Below are 19,123 nucleotides of genomic sequence, written 5' to 3' on the forward strand. Positions count from 1 at the left end.
TGAAATTATCTTTCCATATTTTTACAGGCTAAAAATATATTTTTACTTTGTGGTGCACACGCTTTGAGGTTTTGCCCAGAGCACATCTGAATAAAAAAAAAAATTAAAGCAATGCCAAATTTCACCCTGTTATGCAGACTGAGTTCAAATACTTTTGAAGCCCAAAGTCCACAGCAAAATTTCTTGAGATTCTGTACACTTCTTTACTATTAGTTAATACAAACAGGGTTGGCAATTCAAGTATTTGGCAAAAGAAATGAACCAGTTTCACTATCGGTTCATTTCAAGAAATGAACCAACTTCATCCATCTGATCACTGTTCTCAGAAAAACAAGCTTCACAGGCTAAGACATTTTTTTTTTAAAGATTTTATTTATTTATTTGACACAGTGAGATCACAAGCAGGCAGAGAGGCAGGCAGAGAGAGAGAGAGAGGAGGAAGCAGGCTCCCTGCCAAGCAGAGAGCCTGATGGGGAACTTGATCCCAGGACCCTGAGATCATGACCTGAGCTGAAGGCAGAGGCTTAAGCCACTGAGTCACCCTGGCGCCCCAGGCTAAGAAATTTTAATGTTCGGATTTCCACCCTAAATATACCATCCTATTGGCAAATATAAAATCTAATTTTGTTTTCAGTTTTATACTTTTTGTCAAAATCAACATGAGAAAATTGTCAATAATAGAAAAATATTTCTAAAATGTTAAAGCTTTGCTAAATTCTTCTGGATGGTGTAAATATACTAACCATGGCCTTGATTCCTTCAGGAAAAAGAAACCGATTATAAAGGGCATCCACTGTATCGTTGGGTTCGACGTCACATGACCTCTGAAGAAGGATGGGTCCTGTGTCTAAACCATCATCAGCCCAGAAAACAGAAAACCCAGCTTTCTTATCTCCCATAATTAGAGTCCTGTGAAAAGAAGAGCTTCAACTTACAATGGTGATTTAACGTATCATAAAGTGATGAATTAGTGATATTAAAGTGCAAGGGAGTGGGGACATCTGGGTATCTCAGTGAGCTACGTGGCCGACTCTTGATTTTAGCTCAGGTCATGATCTCAGGGTCGGGAGACTGAGTGCCTTGTCGGGCTCACTGAGCTTGGAACCTGCTTGAGATTTTCCTCTCACCCTCTCCCTCTGCTCCTTCCCCCAACTTCCAACTCCCCACTCCCCAAGCTCATGTGTGCTCTCTCTCCCTCTCTCTCCTAAAAAAAATAAATAAATAAAGTGCAAGGTAGTTCTAGTGGCAAGTAGACAGTGAGGGAACTACTGTGAGAAATGAGCAGTATAGTCAAGAGATGTCAGTATTCATAAAAAGCACTACTTGATGGCACCGCTATTTTATACATAGCTATAGTCTTTCTTGTTAATACACACTAACGACTTGTAGTCTACTCAAAAGGGCACTAGGATCTGTCATTACTGCCACTCATTATCTTCCAGTTGTCAGCTTTCTGCTGTGGCATCAAGCAACTTTGCCCACCTGGGACCAATTCCTACATTGTACTTGACCCTATGTTAGGCAGAATGAGATAATGGAAGATAAAGGAGAGGATGCTCAGTGGAGGAGAACTTATTGGTTCTCATAACTATTTATCTAGGTTATGTCATTTGGATGTAAGTCAGCGCTAGAATTAGCTGTAGACTGTCTAGGTAAATTATAGTAAAAGATGGTTGAATTAGTCTTTGTATATTGTGTTCCTTGTATTCATGCTTTATAAAGCTTTGCCTAGGGGTGCCTGGGTGGCTCAGTCGGTTGAGCATCTGATTTCGGTTTTTGGCTCTGGTCATGATCTCAGGATCCTGAAATCGAGCCCCAGGTAGAGGGCTCAGTGCTCAGCCAGGAGTCTGCTTGAGATCTGAGGTCCTCTCTCTTGTCTCTCCCTTCTCCTGTTCCTCTCTCTCCCCTCTGCCACCTCCTCCCCCCCCCCCCAAGGGTATATGCACACACAATCTCTCTCTCAAACAAATAAATAAGTAAATAAATAAAATCTTGGGGGGAAAAAAGCTTAGCCTAAGAGAAAATGTTGCCCCATAAGAGCTTATAATACAAACAATGAGCTGAATGTGTAGACATATCAGATAAAAGCATATCAGAGGCTCAGGTAGTATCAAGAGAGTATGAAGTAATACATCATACATGCTCATGACCTAAATAACTTTTAAATCTTGGAGCTACTAATCTAGCAAGACCTATTAATCAATCACTCTTCTCAGAAATATTGAGGAATTTATTGGCATTATGTTATCAAGAGGCTTGAAAACATTCATATATTTTGTTCTTTGTTTGTTTTAGATTTTATTTATTTATTTGAGTGAGAAAGTGTGTGTGAGAGAGAGAGTATGAGAAGGGGGGAGGGGAAGAGGAAGAGGGAGAAGCAGGCTCCCCTCTAAGCAAGGAGCCAGATGTGGGGCTCGATACCAGGACCCTGGGATCATGACCTGAGCCAAAGGCAGACACTTAAACGACTGAGCCACCGAGGTGCCCCAAAACATTCATACACTTTGATCCAGTTGCTCTGCATGTGGAAACAATGCGAAATGAGAAAAAAAAATACAAGTTTAAGTGCAAAGAAAACCATACAGTACCATTACAGGGGCAAAAAAGAAATTGATTCATGCCAAATACAATGAAATGTCATTCACCACATTTAAACTAAGTGTAATTTTCTGCCCATTTAACAACTGGACACTGAGCGATATCAGGGTGATGTATAGGGAAAGGAGAGAAGGTAGAAAAGCATACCTGTGGTATTTAGGACTTACAGTGTACCTGCAGCAATAAAAACGTTAGACCATAGTCCCTTCCCTCAAGAACGTTAAAGTTGAAGAGGAGAAGAGAGAACGAAGAAGAGAATTCAGGTAGCTCGGCATTCCTTGAAATGTACTTGAGATGCTCTAGGCAAAAAAAGTTCTAAGGTCAAATAAGTTTGGGAGCACTGTGTACTCAGATTCCCTCTTGGAGATTATGATGCTCTCACTACAGCACATCTAAAAGGTTCTCAGAAGTCCCGTGATCAAGAAATCCAGCAGAAACCAAACCTGTCTGAATTACCTAGCTATCTCTAATGGAGTCAGTACTCCACAGACTGACCTTGAAAATGCTGTCTAGCCCACGGAATACTGCTAAGTCTCAGGGGGAGTTCATGCAGGAGTAGCAATCAGGCAGGGCCTCACAATTGCTCAAGCATACCCTACATTAAAAACAGAAAGATTAAAAGCCATAGAAATATGCCTATCTTCTCTAGAATTAAGAAAATTCTCACCAGTTGATAGCAGAGGCTCCTCTGTGCCTGGGAAGGATGGAAGGGTGATATATGATAGAACCGTGCTTCGGGCTGTCAATTATATCCATGGGGATAAACTGTGTGCAGAAGGGTAGCACGTTGAGCTCAGCACCCACAGATTTGTAGGCTTCTGCCACCTCCCTGATGGTCTTGCCCTTGACTCTCCATCTGGGGAACTTGAAAACAGGGGTCCCATCTTTCTCTGCAGCTAGAGCTGGGCATGAAAGAGAAAGTTATTTTTATTAAAATAAAAAATGGCCATAAGTTAATATGGCTATGGATTCACACATTACAGTTTTGCAGCTTCGAGAAACATTTACAAGTAAAACATGGTGAAGGGCAATTTAGATTGAGATCAGAATTTGACCTGTTACAATTTTATCATGATCCATCCATTTTCCTAATGTGACTTTTATCTATAGACTTGAGGCATAATATATTCATACTCAGAAGTTTGTAGCTAGATAACATTTTAAAATTTTAACTGAAGCTTTTTTGTTTTATAGGAAAAAAATTATACTTTTATTACAGATATAGCCATATAAAGAATATGGAGTCAAGTGCTGGCACATGAGCATTCGGGCTCTGGCACAGATGGAAAACCATGAGCCCCTTCCCAAGGCTATTTCCTAGAGGGAAGTCTCCTTCAACACAAGGCAAACTATAGATCTGAACACATTCTCCCTGCCAAACAGATAGATGCCAAAAAATAAAGAGAGAAAGTTTTTGAGCTGAGCTGGCCTTGTCTAGTTCCTTCTCCCAAATTCACCAATGAGATAAGTTAGTGGACAAAAGAAGCCAAGAATGGAGAATACATGCTCCTTGTGAGGGTTTTGCCATACTGGAGAAGGTCCAAGGCTCTTTCCCACAAAAAAGTGTCCTTTCCAAAAGAAGGGCTCCATCTGCCTCTGTGTGGAAAAGGAATGGCCCTCCCAAGTGCAGACAGCACTAGCTCATTTTTTTCTGCAATAAGATATCACTTGTACTAACTATATACCTTATGTATATTAAGCATAGATATTTATTTTTCTACCAACAACACAAAGCAAGTATATTTTAGGCAATTTTAAAGAACTTTAAGTAAGGCTTTTTAATCTGTATTTTTGGGCTCCCTTTCCTTCCTCCCCCATTGGATCATCAACCTTCACTGACTTTAGATGGGATGATGGCTCCACTAGAAAGCCTAAATTCCAAAATCTAATCTAAATTCCAAAAAATCTAAATTCCAAAATTCCTAAATCTCTACTAGAAAGCTTAAATTCCAAATCCTCAATGAGTCCTGAAGGAATCTGGCCATCAAGCCAATGCCTTGATCAATTCTCTTGGAAGAATGGGAGAGACCAGAAAAATAATGTGTACAAAATGTGAATGTTTATAAAATGTTAAAAAATATATAAACAACTCATTTTCAGATGATAAGAAAATGAATAAATGGTAAAAAAAAAAGATGAAATTGGGAGAAAATTGTGCAAGTTTAGACTGGAAAAAAAATGGGTTGAGAAACTTAGAAGTCTTGGTTTTAAACATCTACGCCACTGAGATAGGCTTGCAGCATTCATCTTCCATACTGATTTGTGGCTGCCCCAGGGCTATTTTTGGCTGTTCTAGTTGACTATTCTGACAACAAGAATAGTTAACCACTGTCATTTTGACCCCTTTTCATCAATTAGGCACAGGGCTGAGCACACTATATATGTTATTTCAACTAATCTGTGTAAGATGGGTGTTGTTGAACTAAGGTTAGTGAGTTTTAGTAGCTTGCCCATCATCATGTAGCAAGTAAGTGGCAGAGGCAGAATTAGTTCCTTGACTCCCAAATAAACACTGTTAACTATATGATGTACCACATCCCAGGCTGCTCTACAAGAAATATTGGTATTTTTTTCTTACCTATGTTATTGCCAGCAGTCAGATGGCCATGACCAATGGAAAGGAGGTCCCAGCCCTGGGACCAGACACTAGGGAAAGTTAATTTCCCCGGACATCCTTTGGAAGGAACTTTATGAGTCACATGCCTGCATTTATTCTGAAAGTCATACACATGGCAGAGACTGCTAGTTGTTCCCCTTCATTCTTTAGCAAAGATTCCTGTACTTTGGCAGAGCACATAGACGCTCTGAATAAAAATCTACATTTCTCGGTCTATTATGCAAAGAAATTTGGCCTCTGACCGAGTTCTAGTCAGTGGGATACGAGTAGGACAAATATGTGCAACTTCTGTATGATATCCTGAATAAAGGCTTGCGCTCTGCTTCCCCTCTTTCCTTTCCACTTGCCAGAATGCAGACTTGTTAGTTGGGGCTAAAGCAGCTATGTTGGACCATGAGATCGAAGTCCAGTATTGATAAGGACGAAAGAAAAAGGGCAGGAGCCTGCATCATGATGAACATAAAGTGGTCACAACAGCACTAATGGCCAACTCAGACTTGAGAAATGGACTTCTGTGTCACTTAAGCTAATACAAAATGTGGGGCTTCCCTGATTCAATAGCCTTAAGCTAATACAAAATGTGGGGTTTCCCTGATTCAATAGCCAATCTGATATCCCAAAATGAGTCCTCCCAAATATCCCCATACAAAGCTGTGGGAATAGATAATAATAGCACAGATAATCTCAGTCATAGGAACCTGTCCCCTTTAGCCTGTGGAGCCAGGTCTAAATCGATGAGGCAGATTCCCTCAGAATTCCCCTGGTTGGGATAACCTTTTTCTGAAACAAGCATAATTTCTAAATCAAGTGATTAGGTTCATATGTGTATATGTGCTCTTAACCCAATTTTTTTAGCTTGACTCTTGAAGAACAGTGTTAAAATACAATCGTTTTAAAAATAGTAAGAAGAGGGGCACCTGGGTGGCTCAGTGGGTTGAGCCTCTGCCTTTGGCTCGGGTCATGATCTCAGGATCCTGGGATCAAGCCCCGCATTGGGTTCTCTGCTCAGCAGGGAGCCTGCTTTCCCCTCTTTCTCTGCCTGCCTCTCTGCCTACTTGTGATCTCTCTGTCAAATAAATAAATAAAATCTTTAAAAAATAAAATAAAATAGTAAGGTTAGAATAAACCTCAGAACTGCTGCTTCTGAGAAAAAAAAAGGATAAAATATAAGGGATATCACAGATCGCTGTTTTCCAACCAATCTATCATATTATGCCAGTGATTTATGAAGATCTCATTCAAAAGCCAAGATATCTGGTTGCTCACTTATTCCCTGTCCATACAGTTTGTAGACTGTTTCTATCTCTGTGTCTTACACACATAACTATAGTTGATTCTTGAAAATACAGGTTTGAACAATGTGGGTCCGCTTACATGTGAAGTTTTTTGGATATAGTACTGTAAATGTATTTTCTCTTCCTTATGATTTTTTAAAATAACATTTTCTTTTCTCTAACTTACTTTCTTGTAAGAATACACTATGTAATACATATAACATACCAAAATGTGGTAATAAATTGCTTATGTTATTGGTAAGACTTCCCTCTGGTCAACAGTAGGCTATTAGTAGTTAAGTTTCGGGGGAGCCAAGAGTTATATGTGGATTTTAGACTGTGTAGGAGGTCATTGCCTCAAACCCCTGCATTGTTCAAGGGTCAGCTGGTTAGCTTGCAAATCAGAATCCCACTGCAGGTTTGCTTTGAGGATGGCTATCTTCTTTAACCTTCCCTTAACAGCCAAGCAGCCACAGCTCTAATTTCTGACATGAATGCATTCTTTATGATCCCACATCAATTTCTATTCTTAGATGTGGCCCTCCCTTCATTTCCACTGGCACCCCTGAATCAGACATTATTCTAGATGTTCCAAACACCCTTGTAAAGTTGCAAGTGTAGTTCAGAAAAAGCATATGTGTGGAAATTCCTCTGATGGACCTGGTGATTACCTTGGAAGTAAGTGGAGAAACTCTTAGTACAATGGGGCCATGCATCTTTTCTTGGGGTCCATGGAGAAGGGAGAATTGAGTCTATTCTATCATGCAAATAGACTTAGCTTGAGAAGGCTTCCAACAGGTGGAGTGGATGTGGCAGAACCCAGAGGGGAGGTCAGTAGTCTGGGTCTTTGGAGCCTGTGGCAAAGAAGTGTAGAAATGCTAATGAGGGGTAAGGGGTCTGAACTGGGGCCTGTGCTGGCTGGGTTGGTGCAGAGTCCTTGATCCAGTAGTTCCAAGATATACTCACCCAGCGGGTCAGCTTTTCCATCCTTGTCTGGAACAGTGAACACGCCTACAACACGGTGGCCCTCTTTGCAGAGGTGGTTGTAGACTTCCTGTCCAAAGAGGCTCTGACCGATAAGTGCCAACTTCAGCTTGTTTTTGAAATAAACCTATGAAACAATCCAACGATGGCAGATATTGGCATGGATAGAAGACATATGGATGATAAACACTCTTTTCCCAAAAATACAAGATGACTTGAGGACAAAAAAAAAAAAAAAACACCTCAAAGATCTACAAAATAAAATTTGTATTGACATACACTGGACCCAGGCTGGATTATACATAGTTAGTAGTGAAAATAATTTCACACGGAAGAATTCTTCTTTTCTCTTTTGCTCTAATTCTCCCAATTATTCATCATAATCATTGGGATGGCATATATTTTACAAGTCATTCCAACTCCTTGCTGAAATGAAGCCAGACGTTAACAAGTGTAAGTCTCATATTTAAAAGGAGTTTAACTCTGAGCAAGATCTGCATCAGCATGATGATGATTTTATGAGCTAAACTCATCTCTTAATTTCCAAAAGAGGCCAAGAGCTAACATGTGGTCTAGAACACAGGGGTCACAAGCAGACCCTAGAGCTAGACTACCTGAAGTTAAAATCTAGTGCCACTCTTGTTTAGTCATGTGGCTTTAATCAAGTGACCAATTTCTGTTGCCTGTTTTCCCTCACCCATAAAGTGGGAATAATAACGCCAACCTCACACAATCTTGATTGAAGTAGAGGACTTATTAGGCAATAATAAGTTTAGTGCAGTGTCTGACACAAAGTACTGTTTAAGTAAAAGCTTCAAAAACGTCTTAGAGGTTTTGCCACAGTTTTGTGTTTCTTCGTATGGTCCAGAATTCCAAAATCCTTGATAAGTGACCCAAATCCATTCACCCTCAAAACGTGGAATGCTCTAACAGGATGTTCTTTATCATCCTTATAGGTTTCTTGTAAGTTTATGCAGAGTCCTTTGGCTTCAAATGTGACCTGGACCGACATACTGCTATTTATAGTCTTTATTTATAGTATTTATAAGGACCATATGAATATTTATATGTATTGCTACAGAAAGATCAATGTGTTTGGTTACAGATGCTGTTCCAGACCCTACTGTGAATTGTATGGAATGTACGATCTATGTACCATGTTAATTTTCCAACATGTGGATAATTCTGAATCCTAAAACATATTTGGTCCCACAGGTTTCAGATACAGAATTAAGGCCTGCACATCATTTCATTTCATTTAATCACTGCAACTATCACGATTTATTATCTCCCATTTTACACTGCTTTATGAATGAATAAACCAAGGCTTAGAAACATCAACTGTATCTTCACAGTCATACTAGCAAAAGGAAGGAGAGGTGGGATTTAAATCCAGTTCTGTCTGGTTCTAAAGCCTAAAAATATACTTAAAAATAAGATAACCAAGGGGCGCCTGGGTGGCTCAGTGGGTTAACCCTCTGCCTTCAGCTCAGGTCATCATTTCAGGGTCCTGGGAACGAGCCCTGCATCAGGCTCTCTGCTCAGCAGGGACCCTGCTCCCCCCACAACTTGTGATCTCTCTCTGTCAAATAAATAAATAAAATCTTTAAAAAAAATAGTCAGATTGAGTTACCACCACCACCCATCCCTTTTTTCTCCCTGTTAGAAGATTAACACTGATGCATGAAAGTACTTTGATTATCAAAAAATATAGATACCATATAGACGAGAGTAGCACTAAGGGGTATAGTCTTAAAGAACTCTCTTTAAGCAACTTTACCTCCTGTAAATTCTTCTCAAATTCTTTCACGAAGGTAGGGTAATAAGTTGACATGATGATTGTTAAGACAGAAATGAAAAGTCACAGGTGGAACAGTCTAGATGCAGGATTATGGGTGTAGAGATGGTCATCAGAGGGTCATGAAGTCATATGCACATTCCTCCCTGGTAGAACACGGCTCCACAGGATTTGGAGTTGGGATATTTTTTTTTCAAAGATTTTATTTATTTATTTGACAGAGAGTGAGAGAGAGAGAGATTACAAGTAGGCAGAGAGGCAGGCAGAGAGAGAAGGAGGGAAGCAGGTTCCCTGCTGAGCAGAGAGCCTAACTTGGGGCTTGATCCCAGGACCCTGAGATCATGACCTGAGCTGAAGGCAGAGGGTTAACCCACTGAGCCACCCAGGCACCCCTGGAGTTGGAATTTTTTCTCCCTTCACTCTAAATGGGATTCTTTAATGTTCTAGAAAGTCATTCTAAATTAGTCAAGCCTCACTGTGAAAAGTCAATTATGAGGAAACAATTTTCCCTATTTCCCATTTTATTAAGGGTGTAGACAGCATCCCCTTTTAGGTATGAACTTAAAAGCATACGTGTTCACCTGTTCCCAGTAATTGAGCTGATAATTAAACTGTGGAGGCCAAGAAAAACAAGGCTGTATCCACCTCGAGTCTAGCCCTGACTGAAGTGCAGCCATCTTGATGTTCCAGATTATCACAAAATATTTCTTGGTTCTGACCTATACAGGTTAGCACTTTAAAAAGTCCCTCTCTCCTTTAATGATTGATTTAAACTCCTGGATTGGAAAAAGTTTTTTTTTTTTTTTTTTTTTTTTTGTCAAATAGCAAAAAACTTATTTGAGCTTCATTTTCTTTTTGTTACACTAATCATGTTTTGTTATTTTCTCCCATGTCTCCTCACCTGACTTCAACTCCTCTGTTTCATAACTTCCACAGATGATCCTTTCCACTTGAGAAGATCACCTGAGCAGTCTCCCCTGGAGTCAGCTGCCTCTGTTTTTCATAACTCCCCTACACATTCCCCAACTGACCAGTGTTGACCCGAGTAGTTAAGGACAACTCTACGCCCCTATTCAGCAGGAAGAAGTTACAGAATATGAGACCTTCCACTTTCAACAACCTTAAAGATTTAAGGGTCAAAATTGTTCAGCGGGAAATGTGAAGGCTGAGAAAATTAAGGCCATCCCACCTCAAGTTTAGCTGATGTGGGAAACAGAGGCAGAAGAAAATCATTAAAATTCCTTACCTACTGACAAGCCCTTGAAACAGACAGAGTGGCTCTCCCCTGGGGACTCAACTGCCCTCACTTTGAGGTTTTGCTAAGGACAATCCTAGCCTGACTGACCCCCTACTCCAACAGGTCCAACCAGGATCCTGTAAGTCTACTTTAACAATTCCTTTAGGAAACTTTTATCTCTAAACCTCCAAGAGAGCGTCGAGAATCATTCCCAAGCATATGGCCCACTGATATACATCTAAAGGGTCTCATGAGAAGATTTTTATTATTGGTAATAAATAACCTTTCTCCCAACAATAGCTAGCCCCTCAAGGTCCTGGAGACCTTGCTTCCAAAATTCCTTAGAGACTAACATCATCCCCTTTGCCCTCATCCACTGCTGAGTCCACCCCTACTCTGCCTTTAAAAACTCTGACTGTAATCTGGTTCGGGGTCCAAGTATACTTGGGCCCAAGCTTAAGCTTGTCAAATAAACCCTCGTGTGATTGCATTGGTGCTTGGCTCCTTGGTGGTCTCTCGAACGCAAAAACTCGTACATAACAAAACAATTAAGGTTTTAGTTAAAAAAAACTCTTTTCCAGGGCCAAAGTTTCTATCCTCAAAGAGCCTAGAGCCTCAACATCTAACAAATATTTTTAAGCAAACAGATGAACTCTGTAACAATAGCACAGCTTGCCTATAAATAATACATGATTATTTCATCTATTCTTATCAAAACATCAAAATGTGTCATAAATATTCTACCTCCAAACCTTATCATTAATGTTGTTGCTTGAAACAGAACTGACCTGTTGGCTATCTTAAAAATCTGGCTTTACCTCACACTGCGACCAACACCGGATATTTTAAGACCTCTAAAATACTACTCTTAGGATGCAAAAGAGCTAAGAGGCTGGGCTGACTCAAAGGAAATGTTACGAAGAGTTCAATTCCAGGTTCAACATTCCCTTAGAAAGACAGCATTAGGAGAAATGTCAGTATCTTTGGAAATTCTGCATTCATTGAGACACTTTCTGAGCTTCATGCTAAAGCTAAGCTACAGAGGTGAGTTTCCAACACAGAAACGCTCAGATTTTAGGATTATTAAGTGTGTTTACAGGGAGTTAGCCTAATTCCAGAAAACCAGACTGGGGTACCCTACCTTGGTCTTATTTCTCCAGCTATGATCTTAGGACTGATTGCAATGCTGGCGGAATCAGCAGGGAGGATGTGCTGAAAGTGTGGGTCCCTGGGCCCCGTCCCAGATCTACTGAATCCTGGGCCTAGGAAGTTGTGTTTTAACAAGCTTCCCATTGACTCAGAGGCACACTCGAGTCAGAGACTCTCTGATGCATGGAGAGCATGTGTCTACCCGCTACCCTAAAAGGTTCTGCCCTGGGGGAGTCTGGGTCAAGAAGCAGGGCTGGAAGTGATAGCAAATATTTGAACGAGACCCTAGTATGTGCCAGGCATTTCATATATATTTCCTCATTTTGATTGCCCAATGACTGCTGAGACAAGCATTCTGAAGCCACTTTGTAAATGGAGAAATTAAAACAGAGAGAAGATAACACACAGCCTGGAGTCAAACAGCTACTAAATGACAGCCTTCAGATTCAACCCATTATTAGTATCCATTATTTTCTCATAACACAGACCCTTTGATTTTGAGCTGGGTCTCATCAATTTAAATCTGAAAAATAAAAGTATCGATTTCATAAGGTTGCTATAAATGGCTTTATCAGGATAAAGCAGGTAATGCATTAGGGCAATGTGTGGCAGTAGGGAATGCTCAACAAATGTTAACTATTATTATTATTCATAATAATACCATAGGTAATACCTGGGTAAATAAAAAAATGGTGATGATGGATCTCTCCTGCTAGAAATGTGCTATAAGCCCCGCACGGCACTGAGCTCTGTTCATTAATTTTAAAAAAACATATCAACTAGTTATCATATGTCTCTAGGACTCACAGGAATTGTTTTTGTTGATGAGAATACACAAGGCTCCAAGGAGTCAAGTAAACTGCTAACGAGGGGCAGAGACAGAAGTCAAACCCAAATCTGCTCACTTAGGTGGATAAGCTTCAATGGCTTTCCTATGTTGAAGGTCTGTCCCGCCCCCCTTAATAAAGAAAAATATGGCAATAGGTTGATGGTGAATTGTGGCAAATAGCTCCATCTTTAGACTTTCTAAAGAAATACCCTGGTGGTCCTGACAGGAGGGATGGCACCATTCATTTGTGGGGTAGGTCTGGTGACAAAGAACATTCTTTGAGGCACACTTAAGTGCCTGCTATATTGGTGAGCAAGAACAAGGTGGGGACATAAAATGACCCACAGCATTTCTAAATCTGGGTGGTAAGTGCTATTATCTTGGGGTTCTCTGCTGATGACATTCTGCCTTGGAAAATCCTATGGCAGGTTCCTGCCAACCTCTCTATCTTTTCCTTTTCCTTTTCCTTTTTTTAAAAAGACTTTATTTTTCAGTAATCTCTACACCCAACATGGGGCTTGAACTCACAACCTGGAGATCAAGAGTCAAGGTTCTATGGACTGAGCCACCTAGGCACCCCCAGATTTTGTTTTTGTTTTTGGTTTTTTTTTTAAACTATTCAATGTTTCATTCCCAGGCTATCCACACCCTGGTGGAATCCTTTAGGAAGCAAACTAACTGTTTAATCCAAACTGTTGTTTGGATTAAAATCCAAACAAAAACCACATGATTTTCTATAGAAGACTTAAAGATTCAGTGCTACCAGTTTGCCCTGATCCAAAGTGCTTTTGTGAAGCAAATGTTACCGTAATAGAACAGTTGGGGGTATAATCGCCATCAGGAATTGTGAGACCTGACAGTTTTTCATGAAGAGACTTTTCATAAAAGAATAAAACAAAGTCAATTTTTCAGAGAAAGCGAAGTGCCTAACACTTCAGAGAAAGGCGAGGAGCCTTTGGCACATGGCGCCTCAAATCATGCCTGACAGTGTGTAGGAGGTACTCAACTAAGCATGTTTTGAGTATTTAGCATACTCTGGGCCCAGAGGATGGGGGAGACTGCAAATCAGGTGCCAGCAAGAATGTTTTATTTGGCCCACAGAGCATTTGTCAAAAAGCTGTGATAATGTTTTGGAAGCTTCACTTAGCAGGCTGAATTTCTGACTTCTTTTTAGAAATCAGGAGGTTTGTCAACCATGGTCTATGTTTCCACGTAGCAACAGTCAGCTAGAGCTGAGCAGAGGCTACCCCCATTCCTCTGGCTGGACATGACCTTTCCTTCTATTTCAGTCAAATCCTTCATTTGTTTCCCCTGTTTGGCTTCTGTGGGCATTTTTCTTTGGGATCGCAACAGTCAAAGCACAAAGAGGAGTGGTCCCTATGCTTAGGAGTTTACCAGTTAGCACGAAAGACACACAAATAAGGACATACTGACATCATAGTGCTAGGACAGGAGAGCATAGTGTGGGTATGGAAGCCTAGTAGACTTCCCAAGAAGAGAACTCCATAACGGAATCTTAGAGCACTCATTTAGGGGTTGTCCAAGAGAATGGTGGAGATTATGAGAGGTCCTTGGGAAACTTCAGGCAGAGGGGGCAGCATTTAGAAAGAAATGAGTAAGTGAGCAAACTGGGTTCAATATTGGAAAGTGGAGAGTGAAGGCAAGTGACACTCTAGGGACAGTCAAAAGACAAACTGGGGAGAGTCTTGTCTATACCAAATAATTTGGACCTTATTGTGAAGACAGTGAGATCCACTGAACGACTTTAAGCAGGAGAATGACATTGTCTTACTTCTATGTTGACACACACTCAGGTGAGGCATGAATTAAGTTCAGATGGGCATCCCTCTAGTGTTTGAGAATTGAGCAGATAGTGAAAATAAAAAGCCTATCTAATAATCCGCCTCCATATATTGACAGGATGTAGCTTGAAATAGTGTAAAAGCCCATGTTACTTACTGTAACAAACCCTCAGACTAATAGAGGAAACAGATGTAAATCTGTGTAAGATTCAAACAGAACTCATGACACACCATAAAGGGCAAATTTGTGCAACTTGATTTTCCTATTGCATAATCATATAAAGAATGTATCCATGAGGACTTTCTGGGATATCTGGCCAACATTTTTTTTTAATCACAAAAAGGATAACAGATTTTTAAAATAAGGATGTCTATGAACTTTTTTTTTTTAAAGCAGGGACTGTTTCTTGTTTATTGTTTTGTTCTTTCTGGCCATGAGACTCTAAAAAGGTTATTTAACTTCTCTGGGTCTCAGTTACTTTATCTGTAAAGTGGGCATAATAATAGTACCTACTTCATTGAGATTTTAAGCTGGTGAGTATATATGTAAAGCATTTAAATTAGCACCTGGTACATACTAAGTGCTTTATCAATGCTATTATTATTATTATTTATTAATCATATCCTCAGGATTTAGAACAAATGCTCAGTACATAATACACAATTAAAGAGGGTTTGAAGTTGAATTGGAAGGTCTTAAAAACAAACTAGACACCAAAGCAGGTTGGGTAATTCAGAAACAAGGATGTGGTTGCTAGAACTAGGGTATAAAGCCAGTACTTGGTTCCAAGAAGCAGGGATGGGTCCAGACTCTTGATTTGGGTCATAAGGTAACCTCAAGTTCTGAAACCAGGCTACGAACCCAGAACCAGCACCCAGACTTGTTCCAGACACTGGTAGAGGAAGTTGAGTAACAGTGCCAAATAAATATGAAGGCCAAATAACACCCACCATGGGGAGAAGTCAAGAGGCGATGAATCAGGCAAGATATTGGACGTGTATGGTAATAACTAATAGACAAAGGGTTTTATTATTTATAGTTGCAGTGGTTAAAAAGATCCAGCCATGTCATTAAGCTGAAATCATTACATATTTCTAAGTCCATTTCTTAAAGACAGGGAATGGAAAAATCGATTCTGTCAGGAAGTGTTATAAACTAGTTTTCCTGTTGGATTTTGCTAGGTTCTAAGAAGTTTTTTTTTTTTTTTTTTCATTCTGCTTTAGTACCAAACTCAAAAATACTGTGTAATTTTTTTTCCTTTTTAAAGATGAAGGTATAATTAACACACAGTAAAATACACCCTTGTCAGTGTATAGTTCTGTGAGGTTTGACAGACACCCAGTCACCTAACCACTGTTAGAATCAACACAAAGGACAGTTCCATCACCTCCCAAAATTCCTTCATGTTCTTTGCAAGATAATCTCTTATAGTCAATTCTTCCTCTAGCACCAGCTCCTGATAACACTTTTTTCTATCACTATAGTTTGACTCTTTCTAAAATGTCAGGTAATCCGAATCCTATAATACATAGCCCTTTGTGTCTGTCTTCATACACTTAGCAACTGTATTTGAGTTTTATTTATGTGGTTGTGTCTATCAGTAGTTCACTCCTCTTTTGTTTGAGTACGACTCCCTCATGTGGATGGATTTATCCACTGTCTATCCTGTCACTAAATGAAGGACATTTAAGTTGTTTCCAGTTTTTGCTAATAATAAAGCTACTGTAGACATTCATAAATAGGTATTTGGGTAAATACCTAGGAGTGCCATTGCTGGGTCATATCATAGGTGTATGTCTAATTTTATAAAAAAAAATGGCCAGTTTTCCAAAATGGCTGTACCATTTTATGCTCCCACCAGCCATGTTTGATTCTGAACAATTCTTATAGAATTCCATCCAAAGAATGGCTCCCCATTTTCTATGGAGTAAAATATCCCAAGCACTCCACTTGTCATTCCACATCTTCCTTTTGGCCATAGGAAAACCTGTCTTCTTCCCAGTCAAATGTCATTGCTCTTCACATGAACTTCTGGGTACAGTCAGACTCAGACCCCTGACCCCTGACCCCTGACCATGCTTGGTGCTTCCCCACATGCATGTTTTTGTCTCTATCATTTGCCAACCGGCATGTTCAACTTTGGTTACTGAAATCTTATGTACAGCCCGCTATTGCCATCTTTGCATTCTTCAAGAATCCCTTCTGCCCTCCAAAAAAGGCAAGTCAATGAAAGGTGTTGATAGAGGAGGCCAATAAAACAGGAAAGCACAAGTGCTTGTCTCTGTGCCATCCTCCCCAGATTCCCAGATGCCACGTGGCAGGAGAAAGCTAAGGAGGAGTCCAGAGCAAGCAAAAGTTCATTAAGAGCAGCTCTTGTTTTCCTTATTTTTTAAAAAAGGTGACTACTCCCCAAATAACTAGGACTGGATGGGGGTAGAGTGAATGCTCATTATTTGGGATTGCCTGGGAAACAAAAGCTTTTTCCATGTATGCACCACTCGGCTGGTTTTTGGTGCTATTCAAGACTTCTCCCTGCCTTCAAGATTTTTTTTTACATCTGGATATGTATACATGCACATGGGACCTTTGCAAAGAAGAGGAACCGAAAAGCAAATTCCTTCACAGCCCAGAAAGCATCGACTTCCTATAAAAGAGATAATGTACGTGAGATGGATTGTTTTTCCTTCCCTAAACAGCTTTGAGTCTGCTTAGATGCAGCGAGGCATCTCTTCCCGGGCCATATGCAACGTGTCTGCTCTCTTTCCATTTCTGGAGGAGCTGATGCAATTCCAAGGCGTTGGGCTGGGCTACTGCTCCGTTCCTAGGCTACAGTTAAATAGTGTTCCAGCGTGGTTGCTTCTGCAGCGCTTGGCAATCCTAGCAATCTTGCCGCCCGCAGCTCAAGAAAAATGAGCCTGCAGCCACCAGCTCCGAGGGCCACTATCTGAATGGGCCCTGAATGCCAGTCTGGAGCGCTCACACCTCTTAGGCCGCCCAGAAGGACCCGGCTGACTTGAACAGTACTCTCCCTCCTCGGTCCTGTACTTCGGCTCCATCTCCAGACCAGGGATCTCATGATTGAAATGGAAAACAAGAAAGGAAGCTGACTCCGTCCCCGCTGCCAAGTGGCTGTTCCCACCCTGTCAACCCCAGCCGGACCATCCGTAGATGTCAAAAGCCGCATCCTCAGCCCCGTTCCCCGACAAGACAAAGGCCCGCCTGACAAGCCTTACTCAAGACCCTCTCCGGATCCTTCTCTGCAGTCTTCCAGTTTTAAAAACGCTGTCTTGGCTTTCAGCCAAGTCTCAACGCCGTGCCCGCCCCCAGCCCCGCCGACTGGCCCTCCGGCCCCGGGGTCTGGAAAACAGCCCCGGGTGACAGCCAGGAAGCCCGTCCGGGCCGGACTCACCTGGCCGGTGGAGAAGCGCCGGAGCGCCTGGCTGCCTCTCCACAGCATGCTGGAAGGGAGCCCTCGGGCGGGCCGCGCGACAGCGAGGGCTCAGCCTGGACGCGGCCTGCAGCCTCTGGGTGCCCCGCGGCAGCAGTCGCGACTCGCAGGGTCCGCGAGTCTCGGGACCCGCCCACGGCCCGCCCCCTCGACTGGCACGGCCCCGCCTTCTCAGCTGGCCGGGCTCGGATGGCCAATCCCCTGCGACTGGGCGGGGCCCCACTTCGGAGGCACGCTAGTACCTCGCGGGAGGGGCGGCTTCCAGGCTCCGCTCGGGTTCTTAGCAGCTGGGGGTCTTCTACCAGTTACTCAGACCCTGTGAGGCAGAGAGGGATTTGCCTTATTAATGGTGGATTTGACACCCCAAGTCATGGCCATAACATCGCCCTGAGGAGGCAAAGATACGAAAGATAAGGGTGGAGACACCTGGCTATGTAGGATCCTGATACCTATCTTGTAAGCTAATAAAAGGATTTTAAGAAAGACTGTGTATAAAGCACTTGGCAAAGTGCCTGGCACAGAGCTGGTCCCCAATAGATGACAGACAGATAGATACTCACCCTTTCCCCTTATCTCTCTAGAAAGAATGCTCAGATATGCTTTAGCTAAGCGCTAGTTGCAAACAGAACTCCTTAGCCTGGCATTCAAGGTCATTGGCAAATTTTTTTTTTTTTCCCTTTCTCATTTTCTTGCTGCTCCTTTGCACATGTAATTTAGCTTAACTCTTTAGTATATGCTGATTCCTCCCTGGACAATGGCTCCCTGAAAAGCTTATCATCTGTCATTTGTCACATCTCAGCATGACCAAATTCCTTCTTTTAAGGTATAACTCAAGGGCTGCCTCCTGGAGGCATTTTTCCTGATTTTCTCCTCCCTTAACCTCCTTATTTCCCCTAAGTAATCTTTCACTCCTCTGAAACGAGAAAGATTTTTGACTATGCATCTCTTCTGACATCTCATTCTCTTATTGGTGTTTGTGTACCTATCATCTGCTCTACTGGAAGCTTCTTGCAGGTTGAGTCCATGTCTAATTGATCAGGATTTACAATATCTAGCACTTAGCAGAGCTCAAAAAGTACTTGTTGAAAGAATGAATGAATAAATGAATGTGTTTAAGAAGGAGAGAGAAAATAAATCCTTAAAGCCTGGAGAATGGCAGCAAACATCGAGTTTTGCTCTGGAAATTGCCCTTTGCCAATTCAACCCATTTCCCTGAGAGCATTTTGTGACTTTTGGCTAGCTTCCTTTAAGCTTCCAAATGCTGATAATCATTTTATTTGTTGTGATCTGTGTATACCGGGAGAGGTGGGCAAGAAGTGTGTTTTTTTTTCTGAGTAGGGGTTCCATAGTTATATTCTCCAACTCCCAACTTCAGGATATGTAGAC

At 41.4% G+C, this 19,123-nt stretch overlaps 1 protein-coding gene across 1 annotated transcript in view; it reads right to left on the reverse strand.

The window, feature by feature from the left end:
• The window catches only part of ALDH1L2 (aldehyde dehydrogenase 1 family member L2), a 57,383-nt gene extending 39,523 nt beyond the window's left edge, over positions 1-17,860 (reverse strand). Inside the window, exons 1-4 of the mRNA XM_059186733.1 lie at positions 17,699-17,860; positions 7,456-7,600; positions 3,266-3,500; positions 744-909 (exon numbers count right to left, since the gene is read on the reverse strand). Coding sequence (XP_059042716.1) covers positions 744-909; positions 3,266-3,500; positions 7,456-7,600; positions 17,699-17,746 — 594 coding nt within the window. The 5' untranslated portion in view covers positions 17,747-17,860. The remainder of the gene's footprint in view (positions 1-743; positions 910-3,265; positions 3,501-7,455; positions 7,601-17,698) is intronic.
• Between the last annotated feature and the right edge of the window lie 1,263 nt (positions 17,861-19,123).

This window comes from Mustela lutreola, chromosome 8, assembly GCF_030435805.1.
Source record: "Mustela lutreola isolate mMusLut2 chromosome 8, mMusLut2.pri, whole genome shotgun sequence".
Classification (NCBI taxonomy): Eukaryota; Metazoa; Chordata; class Mammalia; order Carnivora; family Mustelidae; genus Mustela; species Mustela lutreola.